The sequence below is a fragment of the Falco biarmicus genome, chromosome 10 (assembly GCF_023638135.1).
Source record: "Falco biarmicus isolate bFalBia1 chromosome 10, bFalBia1.pri, whole genome shotgun sequence".
In the NCBI taxonomy this organism is placed as follows: domain Eukaryota; kingdom Metazoa; phylum Chordata; class Aves; order Falconiformes; family Falconidae; genus Falco; species Falco biarmicus.
The window spans coordinates 12,633,220-12,652,632 of NC_079297.1; the positions used below are offsets into that span (position 1 = coordinate 12,633,220).

At 41.5% G+C, this 19,413-nt stretch overlaps 1 protein-coding gene across 2 annotated transcripts in view; it reads left to right on the forward strand.

Moving 5' to 3' along the window:
* The window catches only part of CDH4 (cadherin 4), a 463,214-nt gene that overhangs the window by 290,518 nt on the left and 153,283 nt on the right, over window positions 1–19,413 (forward strand). For both annotated transcript variants that reach the window (XM_056354017.1, XM_056354018.1), the window contains one exon: window positions 9,361–9,537. In XM_056354017.1, coding sequence (XP_056209992.1) covers window positions 9,361–9,537 — 177 coding nt within the window. The remainder of the gene's footprint in view (window positions 1–9,360; window positions 9,538–19,413) is intronic.

Here is a 19,413-nt window from a genome sequence, read left to right on the forward strand (position 1 = left end):
CTGCTGCGTACTGCCTGCCTGTGATGTGTGCCTTGCCCTTGCCAGATCAAAGCCTTTGACCTGTGGTTCCCCATTCTTTGTTGTTAACTGCTGAAGTCTGACTGCCACTTCCAAGAAATATGTTGGACTGAATTTCCTAAAAAAGTCTTCATTGCTGTGGTAATCCGTTGACAGTTACATGTAAACGCGAGTTTGAGTAAAGACGAAAATTGCTTCATGCACACACACTCATTAAAATAAACCTTTTTTTAGGGGTTGTGAGGTTCCACCTATTTTTTCTTTAGCCCAGTGAGCTGAGACAGCTTGGGAGTTCCAACTAAGAGTGAAGAAGGGCTTCGGTGCCTCCCAGCCCCGGGAGGCCAGGTCCCTGATCGCTGGATGTGCTTCGTGGTGGTGCAGCTGCATCACGTTCTGCCCCCTTGGCGCTGCTGGCCAGAGGAGCGAGGAGAACAACCAAGCACGGGAGTGCAGCGTGGCAGGGTGAGCCAAGCAGGTGTCGTTACCACTGGTGAGGAGTGGGATCTCAAACAGGGTCTCCGTCCAGCAAAGCATTTAAACACAGGCTTAAAGTTCATCATGTAAATGGGATAAATTAAATGTGTTCACATGTTTGAATTGAAGCGTTTGCTTAGGTGCACTCCAGAATTGGGGAATAAAAGAAGAACAACCTTTTCTCAAGAGCCTCTTGAAATAACCAAAGGATAACTTGAAAGGGCAAACTCACACGCTAGCACTGGGGAGGAGGAGAATGAATTACTTCTGTTAAAGTAGCAGTGGTGCTTGTGATCTCTTAAATCTCTTGTGATCTTTTTACTTGCAAACATTATGAAGAGAAGGAATATTGTTACATTTCATTCATTATGATTATTTTAATTCATGTATCTTTTGATCCTCATGGCTTTAGAAAAATAAAATGAGATTAAAATTTTTCACAGGCTTGTTAAAGGGTAGATTTGCGCCTGCTTCTTTCTGTGATGAAGGACAGTTGTAGTAGGCTGAGTTCTAGAAGCAAAAGCAGCTTGGTTTTGGAACAGTTCTCCAAATTATTTGTTAAAAGTTTTATCTGGGTGGAAGTACTCAGCTTGCTAGCCCAAGTGCTTGATACATTTTTCTTGTGAGAAACATAATCTCAAGCTGCAGTAGCGTTTTTTGCTGTGTAGTTTTTGATGAGATCTACCATCTTTATTCCCGTCCTATAGGTATCTGAAGAGGTAACAAGTATGTAGTATTCTGTAATTTAATAGCCATGCTCTTGAGAAGTGCTTGTAGTTCTGAAGCCATTGTGTATGGCTTCTTCCAATTATGAGAATGACATTAACTTGAAGACAGAAGTGTCTTTTTGTAAACACTAGAAAGTCGAGTTACAACAGTAATTTAGATGTTCCTTAAACAATCCTGCGTAAGAAGCACTGTGAGATTAGATCTTACAAAGGGAATGTGAAAAGGTCAAGTTGATGTGGGGAGCTTTACAAGGAAACAGCCTCATCAGAACTTTTCATGTTGGGATAAGATGTTCAAGCCTTGAAACAAGGCAGAAAAGTACATCAAGAGCTGTGCTCTGTGGATGATGTCATCGTCTTCTGTTCGTTGAAGGCTCTTGCAATATTCAGAGCCTGACAATGACAAGAGTATCACAGATGCTTGAAACCTTTGGGAACCATAAAAGCTTCCACCAAAGGCAGATGGATTTCTTATGTTCCTACTCTGGTATGTGATTCTTCCAGAGAACGGAAGAGGAAGAGCATCATTTGAAATCTTGAAAGCTGTGTGCAGTTCAGGAGATACCTCTAATCATCAGAGTGGTGTGGTACCGCAGAATACGTTTCAACACAGCTCTGCCTCTCCACCCCAGCCAAAACTTCCCTCCCCTTGGAGAGACCTTTTGCATTTCATGTCTGCTCAGTAATGAACATGAGTGTGCCTTGCCTGCAGTTGTCCTTAGTCTGCTAGTATAAAAGCAAAGCATATAGAAGGGCTCTCATGACTTCCCAGATTCCAGCTTAAAATGGTGATAATTTACCAAATATTTAGGCAAACAGGTGATGTTGGTGAGTTCATGTGATTTCTCAATTTCAATTAAATTGTACTGAGAAAACAACATTTGCTGTCCCAGTGGGGGTCACCTGGGCAGCAGCCGCCTGAAAAGCCATGTTCTGGCTCAGGGTGCAAGCTTGTGTTACCTGCGGTCTGTGTCCACAAGGTCCTTTGCTGGGCCACTAACCTTGTTAGGTTTTCTGATCAAAGAGAATAAATTGTATTTGGTTTTTTTGATGCCATCTATGCCCAGAGCTAGTGGGTGCCTCTTTTCTCTGGAGTCCAGGCTTAGCTCGGTATTTACGGTTGCCCACTAAGAGCCCTGCTGCAGCTTTCGTCAAGAAAGGGTCTTCTCCCGCCTGACTTACAAGCCAGAGTGTTGTGTTCTCCCTGTTCAAAAATTCCCTTCAGCTTTTTGCTTGCTTTGCAGCCCTACAGCGCTAAGGAGCATTTTGATACCTCAGTCACACTGATCACATTTTATTAGGTATATCAGATAAAGTTTTCCAAAGCCTGCAAAGCCAGCCAGATACCTAACAACCTTAAATTTGCATGCATGCCTCATTTTTCAGCTATCAAGGAACAGCGCACATACAGGCAGTTGCTCAGCTTTGACGTAGACTCCTTGGGAGAGAGGGGCATTTGGCGTGGCTGATGCACGTGTGTGCATTTTACACGGCTTCTCCTCTTCCTCTGGGGGCAGTAACTCTGTTAGATTTTAGTCAAACTTTTTCTTCCCTGTCAGCTGATGTGTTCTGGAAGCTCATGCACTTGCCAAATCTGACAATTTTTCTTACTAATTGACTCTAATGTGAACTGCTCTATGCAGCCCCACTGCTAGCTGATTAAAAAAAAAAAAAAAAAAAAAAAAAGTAGTGAATTTTTGCTTAACTAGCTGATTTAATTAAAATGTTTTATACTGTACTTGTATGGTTTCTATAAATGGAGAGGTAATTTTGTTTAATGCATTCCTAACCAAACATAACATTCCTGACTATGTAGCCAGATTTGATAAAGGTCACAAACGCTGAGATTCCACTGTTTGCTTTTGTAAGTCGTGATGATCAAACAGCTTGTTTTGGCACTTGAAATATCCTGTCAGGATTGGTTCCCTCTATTCCTGTTTATACCAGAAATTATTAATATAGTTTTAGGAGCAGAGGGGGTTCTCTGTATCTGAACACCGTTCATCATCTTTAATGTGGAAGTCTGCTGCTAAAATCACGTCTCATTGTCAATTAGTGGCTTCTCTGCAAACACATTAATTTAATGCCCCTGCTGAAGAACTGTGCGCACTGGAACATCTTGCTGCTAGAACACTAGTTTTCAGAGCACTTCGACACAAATCATTCATGAATAGCAATTTACACCGTGATGGTAATGGGACGTGACATGAAGTTATCTTTGATTAAATTTACCACAGCTTACAACTAGTAGTAAACAGAGCTAATACAGATAGTCGCAACAGATTTCTGGAAGTTGGATAAGGGGAAAAATAGGTTATGGATCCCTTGCCTGTGCTGTTCCTGAAGAATACCTTCACAAAGAATGACTGTAGTAAATGAAAGTCTAAAATAAAAAGTCTGATCTTCTTAAAACTCTTTTTTTCCTGTCTCCAGCTCTGGCGAATTCAGCAATGACCTAAATAAAAAAGAATCAATTACCCTAAAGTAAATAAATTTGCTGTTTGTTCTGCTACTCTTTCATTATACTGTATGAGAACACAAAATGAAATATTTCTCTGCTAAAAGATCAAAAACTGAGGAAACGGTGCATTTTGGGAGAAAAGGGCTCATTCGTCCGCCACTGCTGTCCCTGATGTCAGCAAAATGTTGTCTCCTTAGAACAGAATTCATGCAACTGTTTATTTTGTGGTGCTCTCATGTTCCCTTTGTTAAAGAACTAAGCTATATTTTCATTGTCTTACTGTCTGTTTGGTAAATATCATTTTCTCCTGTCCTTTCTACAGCTACCATGGAAACAAGCAAAACTGTTTCAGATTAAATACTTTTAAATAGATTTTTTTTTTCCTTGGTAGAAAATGGTACCAGTTTTCAAAATGCGTATTGATATAGGAGATGAAGGGAAATATATTTGAGCAATGGACTAAAGGTGGCTTTGTATCCCCTTGTATTGCTAAAAATATATTAAAAACACATTGCCTCAGTTAAACCCTAGGAGTGACACTAGAAACAAAGCAAGCCAAGTGTTATTTCTTTTCTGAAAAATGTCTAGGGCAGAGCATTAAAGATCCTATGAAAATAATAAGACTGACATATAAATAAAGCACATGTTAAATCGTAAATAATTTTGGTACTTGGGAAATAAAAGCCTTATTAGCTCTCCTCCAGTTGCAGATACTTTTTATTCCAAGTGCAAGAATAATGTGTTTTAGTGCTGAATCTAGAGCGTTCCCTTTTGTGGGTTGAGCCCCATAAAATCAATAATCTCCAACAAACGTACCCTAAGACGCACTGTTATTTATATGCGGAGAATGGTGGCTTATTTACCCAAACATTAGAGTGATCCAAAATGTTCAGCTAAGCAGGAACACAAAATATGATATTATATTATGTAAATGGGTTTGTGATACGCTCTGCTGGATAATAACTTCCAGATGTCTCTGTAGCCAGAGGCTGACGGATATCAAAGGCAGGTTGGCTGGGAGGGGAGACGTGCCAGCTGGCGAGACTGGCTACTGCTAAGTGTAGCGGAAGGTGGAAGCTGGTATTTCTTCACACTCACTGGTTTTATTTGTGGACTAGTGAAAAGTCAGCGGCTTGCAGCCTTCTTTTCACGAGCAGCATAGTGCTTGAGGGGCTGTAGGGATCCCATATGTCCTGTTCTTTCAGTGTAGTATTTTTCACCCTCTTTTGTGAGTAGCGTTGAGTTTAGTCCGAGTCTCCCAAGAAACAAAAGGCTGACAAGCCACGGACTAGTACAGGCAGGAGCTTATAGACAAATTAGATGGCTATTCCGACTGACTTTTTGTTGCCAGCGCTAAATGCAGACAAGGAATCACCCTGAGCTCTCAGCACTGTGGTGTAAATGGAGTCAGTTGGAGCAGCATACAACCCCACCAGCTGGGAGTAAGATTTCCTAAATCTGCTTGCTCTTAAAGTCTGAAAATCCCTGTGGGTTTAGCTACATGGCCTCTTCCGAATGCGGCAGGTTGTGGTCGTCATCGTGAAATGCAATGCTAGACTGAAAAGGCGCTGGAAATTACTCCTGTAAGGTGCCGTTGATGTTGCTGCTATGGCCTACGCCTTCTGTGGAGCTACCTTTGAGAAGAAAGATCATTGCCCAGTTCTTATAGATGAGACTGTGCCTCCTTCAACCTAACGTTGCTTTCTGAGAGCTTGACCTGTCATCTCAGTGAAAGGTTTCCACTTGACTTCAGTATGGTTTTAATTGACTTTAACTGATAGCCCCAAAATACCCAAAGAGTGACAAGGGAAATTGTAGGGTGGGTTCTGCACGCTGTGCTGCAAATAATCCTCAGCCCATCGGTGTGACTCCCTGACCAAACTCAGGGAGCATGCAACGAATACTGCAGTTGCACTTTTCAGAGGAAGAAGCATTGTATCGAAGATGGAATGGCTGCGTTACGATTTGCTGGCATCAGCACTGTGCATATGTACGTCGTAGTTATGGGCCGTAAGCCACTTGCAAGGGACGCTGGAGCAAAGTGTTGATCCCAGGTTTGCAGAACGTAGGCTTTAAATAGTACAGCTAGCATGGCACGCTTTGCATCGCTTCGTTAGCAAGCTTTTAAAAATTCTGCCCTAATATGAATACTAAGACATTAGATCATACTGAATCCAAATTCATAACAAATTTACATCCGGGCATGGTCTTTTCTCCTGTTGTTTTTCTTCATCCCACACTTTGTAATCACTTTTTCTCCTTGAACTTGAAAGTTTTCATCTGTTTTGTTCAGCTGCATTTCTCTAGCTTATCAATGTCCTGAAGTAATAGGCGTAATTTTACTGAATTATCTGATTATTTTCTACTCTCATTTAATTGTCTGCATATTGCCAAAGACCATGCGTGCATGTTCTATGTTTGGTGTTTGATCCTGTTGTAACAAATTAAAAATGTCACTGTGTAATTTTCAGAATGGGGAGTGGATGTAATTTTCCACTGAGCATGCATTCTGTGGACTGGCTTCCCTTTTGCTGCAATTGCCCATCGTCCTTTCGCCATATGGCAGAGGGTGATGGCACCTCACAAAAGCAACAGGAGGGAAAGCACCCTAAAGCAATAGCACTAGAGGTGCTCGATTTGATTGTGAGAAGGCTATGGACAGGTTGTGTTCTGATGACACTACGAACGGTAGAGGAATGTTTTTATTCTTTGAAAATGTTTGCTTGAGATTCTGGAAAGCACGCAGCCAGTAGGGCCATGAGAGAAGGCACAGTTGTTAGCTCAGTGAAAACTGTAATTCAGCAAAAACAGAATTGGAAGCTGTATTTTATAATTAATTTAATTTGGTGTCACATTCTGCTTTTTGAGTTGAACTTAAGATCCTTGCAAGCTCGAAAGTACAGGAAAGTTTCCTGGGGCTTGACGTTAGTCGTTGCTGTTGTTTCAGAGATGTTCTTGGATGTTTCAGTCAGAGATCTGAATAGTTCTGGCATTTGTACTCACCAGACTTTGTTACTGCATTTGTCTCACAGTTTTTAAACAGCAGAAAACATGTACAATGTATTTAAACACCACCAGAGAAATTAAGGTCATGAGAATGCATTGTCAACAAATGAAGATAAAAAAGAGCCGTTGTTTAAAAAAAAAACCAAACTTGTTGTTGCAAGACGCTTTTGAAATTCTACATACCAAATTCAGATTCATGTTGATGATTTATTCTAATGTAGGAAAACATCATCAAGAGTGACAAGCAAGCTAGTCACTGTCTAGTCACCTGCCAGCAAATATTTCATAAAGACTAAAAAGGCTGGTACTGCCTTGCTGAGCTGACACTAATTATTTCAGTATACATGGAGCTTTGGGATTCATGTTAATTCTCAAGTCTGTCTTTAGTTCAGACTCATTCCACTGTGTAAACTCAGCAGAGCACAAATTATTTGACCATCCTTTCATAATCTGTCCCCATGCTCACTTGCCAATTATATAAAGTGATCCAAATACCTGCTCTCAAAGGATCCCCATTTGGGAATCACAAGGCAATTAAAAAAAAGGGGGATATCCACTTTTCTGTAGCTCATGCCTGGTAGTCCTGTTTCATGTTGACATTCATTTCTGGGTATCTGCTTTAGATAACATTGTTTTCATCAGTGTTCAGAAAAGATACCTTTCTGGTGATAAAACCCTTTTTAGATGACAACTCTATCGGATGTAGCATATTGCATCCCATAGGAAGGATAAGCTCAACAGTACCTACCACTCTCTCGAATATCCCGAGGTCTCCCACTGCTGCATCATGATGCTGTTTCTTTGTTCATTACACACTTAAGTGAGTATTTTTAGAACAGCACCTAAATATTGAGCAGTGGTGTAGTGAACTTGCAGTAACTTAATGTCAATGCTTGTTGAAGGTGTATAAAACAACATCAAGCAAACAAAAACCAGCAGTCACCTTGGTGGCATGAGTTAGCATGAGGGAAGATTTGAGAAACGTGACTATGTGTGTGATGGAAAAAGACCATATTTGTCTGTCCTGTGAAAATTCAGCTCTGGAAGTGGCTCATTTTTAAGGTTTGCAGAAAAAATAGCTGCATTTTTGCACATATGCTTCCAACCCTTGCAGCCAGTGGGTGTCTGCCCTCCACAGGTAACACAGACCGGAGCCACCATCAAGCTGTGAGAATGTCCTCCTTGCTACTGTGCCCAACTCTCAGCATCCAGAAGGTCCACACAGCTTTGGAGCACTGCTCAGTTCGACATACTGTTTAGTTCTCCTATACTATCTAGTTTTGAGGTGACTGCCTGCTTCATTGCGTTTCCAGAACAAGAAATGTGCTAATAGATGGGTTTACATCAAACTATAAACCCTGAAGCAATGATTCCCACTGAAATCAGTGCCTACAGATAACTGCTTGCAAATGTTTGTAGGATGTTTGAGTTTGTACATTTGGAGTACGACAAAAAGTGAATGTGGCTTAAAATTGTAGGAGACTCAGAAAATAATTTGATGGGTTTTCCTACAGTGTTCTTGGGGTTTGGGGCATGGGTTTTTGGGTGGGGATATTTATTTTTTTTTTAGAAAAATAGATTAAATTTGTAAAATTCAGAGAATAGTATTCTCTGAATGGAATATTTCCTCAAATAAAGAGAGTGTGGTTTGTAGTCTTTCTGGTTTATGGAAGTTTAAACATTTTCTGGTGGGAGTACAGGTCGCCATATGGTAAGAAAATCTTGTATTTGTTATCTTTTCTGCAGACTTCCCAGAAGTAATGCCTGGAACCCTAGGAGGCCACAGAGTATATAAGTATTGGGACTGGGTAGCCTCTGAAGAGCCTCTCCACATCTACATTTCAATGACTCATCATTCTATAAGGCAAAAAAATTCTGATGATGAACCAAACTCTTTAAATCCAAAACGTGGTCCCACCATCTCCATTTTTATGCCACAGCAATTTAATGTGTCCAGTACCAAAGTATGCCATGGGCAGTATCCATATTAAAAAAAAAAAAAAAAATCACAAAGAAGGACTCAAGGGTGCCCCAAGTAATGAAAATTGTTTACTGACTGAGGTATGTTATACTTCCCAGGCTGTGTGGGGAGATGTGTGTTTGGGCTTTGTGTTCAAAATCCACCTCTTATTAAAAGGTCATTCGTCACAGAGCACTAAGAAGTTGAACTTACTCACCTTTGCAGCCGCGGAGCTGGTGCCCCCTCTGGTTGCGGTTTGGTTGGTTTGGCAGGACACATCTGCAGAACCTGCTGTTTACTGTAACCCTGCTAATGCCAAGGAGCAGGCTAGCTCCGTACCGTAAAACTGGACCCGTGACATAGGCTCTCGCTTTTTTTGTGTTCTGGTAGGTTGCATTTATTCGAAATTTGCAGAAACTTCTTTACTCCAACATGCTGTTAAATCTCCCTGCAGCTTGTGTGATGAAGATGATACATTCTGGGAGGCATCTTGATTTGAGAGTGACAGCTCCATGTATTTGTGAAAATGAAGTGACAGCAGAGTTGCCAGTAAAGCATATTGTGTCTTTGCAATGCAGAAATATATCATGTTAATAACAATGATTTTCACAGCTACATGTGACCATTTGCACACAAGGAAGCATCGCTGTTGGGAGAAGTCCCAAGAAGCGAGCAAGCAGCTAACTGGTTTTGCTTACTTGTTTCCAAAACAGCCAAAAGGAAGGAAGACGGTGCCGGGAGAACTGGCGCAGCAGCAAAGCGACACTCTGCTCCCGTGGCGCCAGCATCAGAGTGCTAATGGCCTGCGGCGGCAAAAGCGAGACTGGGTCATCCCCCCCATCAATGTGCCAGAAAACTCCAGAGGACCCTTTCCACAGCAGCTGGTTCGGGTAAGTTGAAAAAGAAACAGAAATAACAACAATAGTAACGGTAACTTTGCAGCACGTCTAGTGATTTAGTAGGTGCAGGGCATGGCATGGGAAGCCTGGCTGGAAGCACAGGCTCTCTGCTCTTCCTCCCTCGTGCAAGAAAAGTTGTCTTACATGCTGCTGAAACGCTTCTTTTCCAAAGCAACTTGCCCCAGTTTTCCCTCCCCCAGCTGAACCCAGCCTAATCGCCTCCTTCCAGCCAGGCCCTTAAGAGGTGCTGGTGTTGCTGCCAAGATGGCACGTTGCCCACGCTCTCATCCTGCAGGCTGCAGGTGTAAAGCTGGGCTCGGTGACACCCAGCGACAAGGGGGTGCTGCATCCTTCCCTTCCTTCGCAGAGCCGGGGTACAGATGCGTGGGGGGGGCTGAAGGAGCTTGGCTGCCTGCCGCAGCTGCAGATGGATCCCTCGTCCTCTCTGTGCTGCTGGTTTCTTTCTTTACAAGGATATCTCTGAGATCAAGTTTACCCGTGTGGTTTTCTGTGATGATTATTGGATGACAGGAAAAGAAAAAGAAGGGAAAAGGGGCCTCTGACAGACACATTTGGTTGATACATTATTGCTGTTGATAAGTGTTAGGAAAATACAAATACATGTTGCTATTCCTCTTGTGGGTGCTGGTTTCGTTTTTTGGAGCAGTTGAAAGATTAGCTGTAAAAAAAAGAACTCCCTGGCAGACTTTTTCAGTTCTTCCCTTGGAAGAAAATGGCAACAATTATAAAATTTCAGAACTTATTTTGAGCAACAGTGGTGTGTCATTGGCATCCCTCCTCAGGAAGTTCACCTAGGCATCTTGAAACAGTGCCTGGACTGCAGTGAGTTGTCATCGTTACCTGTTTCATGCTGATGAGCTGATACCCTTCTGCATATCCCGTGGCGGGGGGGGAGGAAAGGAGCTTGCTGAGTCCTTTAGAAGTTCAGTGCAACGACTCCTGCGGTGACTGAAGGTGCATGTTCTCAATTCAGCAAGTATTAGGTAAACTTGAGTTGTTGGTGCTGCTTTGTGCAATTAGGGAAGTACAACAAGGAATAAAAAAGCAACAGTTGTTTTTATGTCTGTCCTGGAAAAGCAGGGAGGAAAGCCGAGGAGTCTTGTGGTCAGCAGTGCTGGGTATGGAGTGACCCGTGCATGTGTTGTCCTACTAAGTTGAAGAAGTGTCTGAAGAGGAGAATAATGATATGTCAAAAATATCTTCCCAAATCAGATTAATAATTTACATTAATTCCTGAATTCCTTTGAAAAATAAGCAGAGTACTCGTGAAGTGAACTTACACCCTGTCCCACTCCCTGCTGATTTCTTTTGAGCTTTGACTAAACAGTGAGAGGACAACTTGGCACCAGCTTACTGTGGCAGATTTGTGGATTTATAAGAACTGAAATCTCTCTGGCACTTTTCCCCCCTATAGTCAGGAGATGAAACAGGACTCAAGAATGCAAAACTCCAGTATTAGTGAAAGTGACGAATAATAAATTTTATATAGGTATGGAAGATTTTACATTCATCGCTTAAACTGCCAGTAACCTTGGAAAGACAACCGATGGAAACAGAGAGCTTCCAAATTTTTAGTGATACATTCCAGTGCAGTTTTTAAATACAGATGATAGGGGAAACACTGATAGTGAAGAAAAAGTGGGGTGGGAAAGAAAGAAATGGCTTGCTTTCCCGTGAAGAATGGGAATTTCTTCTTTCCCAAATGAAGACAAAAGGGCTGTTTTCCTTTTCACCTGACATACAGAAAGTATCATAATGACAGGGAAAATCGTACAAAGATACAGCTTGATTAAGCGGTGAGACCCCTGATGTTTCAGGCTTGGGTTGAGTTTCAGCTCATCTGCAGCATCTGGCCCATTTGCTGGCCCCAGAACATGAAGCTTGGGTGATTCCTAGCAGGAGTTACAGCTCCCCCTGTTAGACTTTGCTCTTTAATCCTCCAGAATAGGACAAATCAACATCTTCAAAGACCAGCGCTACATGATTATTTCTATCCACATAATCTTCAGATTGCCCTGGAGCATTCTGCTGTCTCCTAGATCTAGGTAACGGTTTTGATCTGATTTCCCATGCTTTTGCTCACTGGGCGCTGACTATTTTTGTGTCCATCTGCTCACAAACTGGAGCTAGAAGTGCACATTACAGCTCAGATCCCATTTGTATGGAAGGAGGGCTGTCACAGTTTTCTCTGCTACTTTATATGAAGTGTTCAAACCTAACGGTAGTTCCTGGGCACTGAACTTTTTTTGGTCCAGAGAGCCCTGCTTGAGCTCACATTTTATAGGTATAACTAATGGAAACCAGTCCCTCCATTCTGCTATCTTTGGTTCTGGTTACCTCCAAGGAGAGGAAGGGATGGCATGAAAAATCTGAGTATTAAAAAACCAAAAAGCCCTACCAGAAGTACATTTTCATAGTACCACTTGCTGTTTGCATTTTTATAGGTCAGACTAATTTGAAATGCATAGGCAAATCGTTTGGGTTCCCTCCTACTCCTGCTTCCTATTGTGAAGGTAAAAATTCCATTTTATGGAAGTTGATTAGTTACTTGTCAGTATTTTTAGCAAGGCTGTGCCTGAATGAAGTTTAAATCATAGCAAAGGTGAATGCAGCTTGATGGGAGCCACATACCTCGAAATGCAGCCCTGTCTGGTTCAGCTGGGATCAACTGTGATTCTCTGCTCATTAAACCATTTCATTCTGATAAAATACATTAAATGAAAAAAAAAATAGAAAAAAAAGGAAGACGTCACAACATTATCCCTGCCAAAAAAAACCTGTGTTAATCACAGGGTTTTTTCTTTCAAAGGAACATCCGTGTCTGTTCATATGCATCAACCACACTAACTAGGAAATGTACTTAGCAAAAAAAAAAAAGTGAAAAATAATAATAGGAATTTCTGATTAGTTTTGGCTGCTGAAAAGATTTACGTATTCTTCAAAGAGTTTGAATAAACATCTGAGATGTATACACTAAAAATCATTTTTATCGGTATAAAAAATATTTTGCAAATTTTGGGTTTGTCTTTCAGCTGAGAAAACAGTTATCAAATTTTATTGATATATGCTTATTTATTTTGCAAACATTCATGAAAATCCTGAGTTTAATTTCCTTGTGCTTCACTTCCACCTTTGTATTAGGAATAAGATTTTACTTGCTGTGAAATATTTTACTGTAGTGAGGATAATTTCATTACTAATTGTCAGGTATTCTCATTATTATAACTATGAGGTCCATAAAAATGCCTATTAAAAATACAAAAACAATATGAAATCCTCCTCCTTCTCCAAGCAAATGACTCATGAAGGCACACTGATCAACTAAGATAATATATTAAACAGTTGCACCCTTGCTGAGTACCATCTATTTTCTCTCTGACTCATCCTTTTTAGCTACATGTGTAGCTAATTCTTAATTATCTATTATCTAATTATCTGTTAGCTAATCTTGTATTTCATCTTCTTTTGAACTTCAAAAGGTATCTCGGTTTTGGATCCACATGCAAGTCTCTAGCTTCCTTCCAACAAGAATCTGGAGTCAGTTTTGAAGGCAGAAGTCTTGGCCCATCTCACAGAGCTGCATGAAAATCATTCATTTAAAAGACCGACTGCCTTGTGCAGGACCAGCCTTTGGTCATAGCATGCTTAGATAACAGGCCCCTCTGTTGGCCACTGCAACCGTATTCACTTGTGGGAATGCACCAAACTTCCAGCTTTATCTCCAGAACCTTTCTAGAGCTCTTAGAAGCTGCCTGTCGCTTAACTTGATCTGCAGAGACCCTAATTTTTCCAACTTGCCTTTATTAAGCTTGGAACTGAAAAATGTGGTATTTGCACATTAGATGTCTTATGATAAACAACTTGTTCATCCTCATTACAGTGGCGTGAAATTCCACTGAGGATGACCAAGGCAGGATCTTGGTGCTCTTACAAACTGCCTTGATTGCATGCTACAGCACAGCATGCTCTCTCATATCCGAGTGCTGGTAATCTCAGACACAAGAATACTAGAAATAATCTACTGTGTATAACAGGGAATAAGAGAGAAGGATGCATTTTATGTAAATTTAATCAGAAAGTCCTGAAGTGGTTTGGCAAGTTGGCAGAATATAATATACCTGAAGATTCTTGGGTTGCTCCTTGGCAGAGGTATCATCGATTGGGTGGGTTTTGTGTGGCATGGTGCATGTTAACGGAGCAGAGACCTCTTCTTGGTGCACTAGAACCCCCCTCGACAGGCTCACAGGTAGCTTTAGCACATGTTAAGCTGTATGGTGAAACTGGATACTTAATATGAAAAAAGTTGATAGCATGCTCTAGAGCTCCACAGCCTGTTTGTGTGTCGTAGCCCATCCTGGCACACAAAATAGGTGTAGCGAAACAGTTCTCCCAAAGTCTAAAATCCTGGTGTTGGAGATACATGAGGTAACCTGAGCTGCAAATCCCTGCCAGCTCAGACCATCAGCCCTCGATATTGCCATTTCCTTTGCTCATCATGGCTATTTCAGCAGGCACCTTTGCACTATTTTAAATAGTTTTATTGTAGGAAATCCCTCATGCCTCCTCTATCAGCCACGTTGCTTACTGCTGTGAAATTGGCAGTTCAGAATCCATTAACTCCCAGCTGCAAGACAGATGGCATCTGTCTGTGGTGAGAGAAGGTTTGTTGAGAAAGGGCCTTGCAAATGCCTCCCAAAGGACATCAGACCTTACTTTTCCTGAGAGAGACGCGGACAGCCTTGATTACAAATAGGCCCAGATCTTCGTTGTTCTTCACGGGAACAGGTGTTTCTTTTGCCTTACCAACCACACACACACACACAAATTGCTAGTTCTGGCTTTCAGTACATCTTGTCTTTGGTACCCCTGTGAGCGTCACCAGCTGAAATTAGGTGATTTGGTCTTTATTGTGACAGTCAGACAGAGATAAGAAGGAGAAGCCCAGAGGGTGGAGAGGAGCGGCACATTGCGCATGTTCTGTTGCTCTGTAGAGGCACAGCCTCTCTTTGAAAGCTGGTTAAAGGATGTAGATTGCAACAGCTCTTGGCTCTTGACTATGATTTCACGCCACAAACCAACCTGACACCAAAAACAGCAAGATTAGCAAGAAAATGATTCATTAAGCATTCGTGTTGCCACAGTCTTGGCTCTGGTATTGATCTCTCCCGTGTGTGTTACCAAACCAGGACTCAGCACACGTGGAATGGAGAAAGGGAAATACAACACATTGCTACTTTCTTGACACATCCATTTGAAATTTCTTAGAAACATGCAGTTTAAAGCAGGTTCCTAAATATATACCACACACTGTATAGATAGATATATATGTTTCTCAAACAATATTCCTTTGTTTGCATTCTCCCTGGTGTATGGAGATGTCATTCTTAATCTCAGCATTTCACAGGAATAGAAGGCCAGATCCTGATGTAAATTCATGTGTGTCTGCCAAAGCTGGTGGGGCTACACCAGCCTATACCATTTGGGAATCTAGGTCGAAGACAGCAGATGCCCACTGCTTTACAGGCTTCACAAGCATGCGTACATACAGCATTATGGATTGAAAAGTGCAGCTACAGCATAAATGCTCCATTTGAAATTCTCTTACAACAGCATTCAAGCCTATACTGTAATTATACATACTGTATTTCCTTGTATTCAGACCCATGGGGAATTTATATTGTCCTTGCTAAAGCCAGAGGGACTGAAGGAAAGCAGTCATTTAATGATTCAGCTGTCTTGGGCTCTATGATTTAATCAATCATATGAAAGAAATTTTTAGATTCTTTGTGTTTAGAGTTCTCTTGTCTGAGCAGAAAATGTTCCCTTTTTGAATTGCTTTAATAGCTGTATTTATGCAGCTGAAAGTTCCTTAAGAAATGAAAGTAAAATCAAATTGCTGAGAATGCCTAGATAATTTATCGGAGAATATTCAATTAGAATATATTAATATTTTAGATTTCCATCATTAATTTAATATTCAGAGATTTAATTTAGTCGTTGAATTGCTGTAGTGCCATGCGTGGGTAGATTGTTAGGCTGAGTGCTTAAAACACCTGCCACAAACGGGTGAATCTCACTTTGATTCCCAAGAGCACAAATGCTTTTCTACTGACATAAGTCTTGCAGCAAAAACTCAAACACTAAATCTTGCCTGTGCTCTGCATTTTTCCATAATTGCAGAATGGAATAGTACAGTCTTCTAGCAGAAATAAATGCAAGAGCCTTATTTATTTATGCATTCAAATCCAGACTAAGGGGGAATTTGGTGCTTTGTGGTTCTGCGTTTGTCAGTGTGTTACTAAGAATTTCATTTTGCCAGCCCAGCTTTGTTACTTACTTAAGGAGAACTGTTGTAAGTGAGGTTGGGATTTTAAGGTGATTGACATTTTGCAGACAAATATCAAGGACTCCCATTGCCCAGTTCAGCTAAAAGTACTGCCCTTGAGATTTTTCCCATTTTCCAGGATGCTTTGGGAATAGTAACATGAGTAGAAAAAAGCCCCACTAAATAATAAAAAAAACATCAAATCATAAAACACCGTGTAATTTGGAAGTGATAAATTTCCATCAAATACAGTGTCCCAGTTGCATGAAAGAATTTCAACCCATTTTTAATTTCCCACACAACATAAAAACAGATTCTCAGCAGCCATTGGGAGCAATGAGCCTGCTCCCACTCTGATCGGGAAGCATCAACATGCAATTTCAGAAGTCTCAAAATTCATTAGTAATATCTGATTTTCTTCATGTTTAAGCAGAATTTCAGGTTGTTACTTTTTTGGTTGTTTGTTTATAGTATGGGTTAAAGTCAGATCGGGGTCCAGGTGCCATCATTACAGCATGAGTGTTTATACTTGGCACTTGATGCCTTAAAACTTACCTCCGTGTATCATGGATGATTGCCTAATGTTGGTACAAATCCTGGTCAGATCTGTGCTAATACATTCCTAGAAAGGAAAGCCATCATGTAGCCGCCAAATCTGCAAGCATGAAAAATTGAGAAGTTACGAAGAATGAAGGACAGTGAAAATCTGGGGTGCAGTGAGTCAAACCGAGAAGGTACCGCAGTAACAGACCTTTGGTCTGAGTTCACATACAATGTTTTAAATGGTTTTGCAGTCACTCAGCATCCCCATGAGGCAGTGGGGTGGGATATACTAGCAGATATTTGTGATCCTACCATCAACTGCTACTTGTTAAATGAAAGTTGTTAGAGTCATACAATTTTTACTTTGGAAAAGACATAGAGTCCAACCATGATGCGTCCAGTCTTTGCTATAGGTATTTTTCTGTAGAGGATCTGATCTTTTCAACCTGTTTGCATAAGTGAGGATTGTCTTTCTTTCACAAATAAGAAACTAAGGCAGAAGAGTGGCTTTGTTCAAGACCACAGAGCTGTTGCCATGGCCATGAGCAGCACTCTCCAGTTATCAGCATCTGGGCTTGTCCTTGGGTTATTTGAAGAGTCTCATAATGGACTCGGGTTTTATAGAGTATTCAGAAATCTTGGTCGATGGTTATATTCAGTCACTTCATCTCGTGTCTGAGTTCAGCTGCTACATCTCTGCATGGGGTCTGCTAATGTTGGGGCTTGTGTTTACAGCGATGCAAAGGTGCTTGTCAGCCACAACCCAGGGACTAAGCAGCAGCCCCCTTCCTGGGGGGAACCTGCTGGGTCTTAGTCCACTCCTCCACCACTACCCCCATCCAGCCCTTACTTTTCAGCTCTTGCTCCGAGTTCACCTCGGGAGCAGGAAATGTAGGAAGCACAGAAGGATAAGTACCCCTCGCCTTGAACTGTCGTACCAGGCATACTGCAAAATAGTTCATCAATCACTGCAGAGAGTATTTAGCTGTAATACCCCATTGCACATATTGCAACATATCATTACATCCCCGTCCTCTCCAGAAAGTGAGATAACTGTAATAGCCGCTCAGTATGGCTGTCATTATGCATAGAGGCAAAAACAGGAAAGCATAGTTGGAGCTAATGTACACAGCTCATGAAAGCTATTGAAAATCTGTAAAGACAGAGTGTACACAAAAACAGTGGGTTAATTTGCTAAGAAATAAACTTAGGTTTTGCTCATGCCTTTCCCAAAGAAAAACAGTAATAATGAAAAAAGCTGAGACATGAACAGAGACAAACAACTTGCAATCTGCCTCTTTGCTGCAGTAGTTCATTATTTAACACTCATCACCCACATTAGTAATAGGTTACAGTGGGACCTGGCTTCCTTGATGAGTTGAAACGGAGTCCCAAAGACATAGTGGCGCTGTGTGGGTGTGAGTTTGGATTTGCAGAATGATGGTGCAGATATAACCTTGACAGCTAGGCTGTTGCTGAAATTCACTGTATCAGGCTGGAATGAGATAGGAAGCAAAAAACCCATCATGCTTTTTCTTTCCTTACTATTGTATATGTTCTTGCTAGTCTGCACCGCTGAAGAATTAAATTCAGCACTGTGGAATTTTGGTTGTCGGGTTTTAAGATTTAAGAGAATTTACTCTTGGGCTAGTTTTAAGCTTTTTCTGCTGCAGCTAATTGTTTTGTTTATAAAGGCTGAGATTTTCAGTGATAAAGGTGTCACCATCTAAATCCTTTCTCAGCTGTCTCTAATGCAGACTGACGAGAGGTGTAAGCCATGGTTAGAGGATGGGGCAGCAAAGAGTGAATGTGCAGCAATTTACCAGTTTCATCAAAGGCCTCATTTCTTTGCAATTTGTTCTTTCCCATAGCTCTTACCATATTTTTAATAATTTCCATATTTTTAATAACATTCATATTTGTTTCTAATTTCCTTAATTTAAAAGACATTTTCCTCCTATCTGAACAGTTAGACAACTTAAAAACAAACAAACAAAACCTTGGACTATATTAAGGGAAACATTTTGCCCAAGGCAGTTTGGGTATCTGCAGATGGTACTGAACATTTTGGCCCTTGTTCAGCAGAGATTTTAAGTACGTGCCTAAATTTGAGCCTTTAAGTAGCTCCAGTGGCTCTTCTGAGTCTCTTCGGTGACTGGAAACTAAGGACATGAATAGTTCCTTACTGGATTAAGACCAAGCATTCAGCGCTATGCAGTACCAATCTCTTTGGCCATGCGTATAGTTTTCCTTAGATTACTGATTTTATTTATATTTCTCTGTGTGTACTGCAAGTATACAGAGACCACACTTCCAGGTGTGCACACATATCTAAGCCTTTGCATTTGTCATGCAAGCATATTCCTTTTTTCCTAACAGACACCAAGCCAGAAGCCTGCCCTGAAAACCCAGCCAGTAGACCTTGGTTTCTTATTTTTGCCACTAGGTAAAAAAGATTGAATTCCTTTTTCCTCCATGAACCAACAGAAACTCAGCATCCCCTAAAAGCCCCTGCAGCATCTGGGCTGAGTTAGCTCACCTGTGAAGGGGGATGGGGTTTGGCTACAGGTGCAGGAGGTTTTGTTGTGTTCTCCATGGAGAAATGAGGTGTGTTTATCTGCACCTGACCCTGACTGTGGGTGCTCAGTAGAAAAAGCCACCAGGAAGAGCAGAAGCTGTTTATGCTTCATTAAGGATGAGGGAGGTGTGCTGGAAAGGACCTCAAGGTAAGTGATTTTTCAGAGCGTGATGTAAGGCTCAGCTAGATGTGGCTGGAGAGGAAAGCAAAGGGACCTGCTCTGACCAGAGCCCAGGTGTCTTGTGTGACAAAGAGTGAGCCATCCAAGGAGTGAAAGGAGCATTTGGTGTGGCTCATGGTGCCCGTTCGTATTGCTGGAGGGCTGCTGAGCGGGCTCCCAGCCTGGCAGAGCCCTGTGCAGGTGCTGTGCTTTGTGGGGACGTGCTTCGTCACTGCTCTG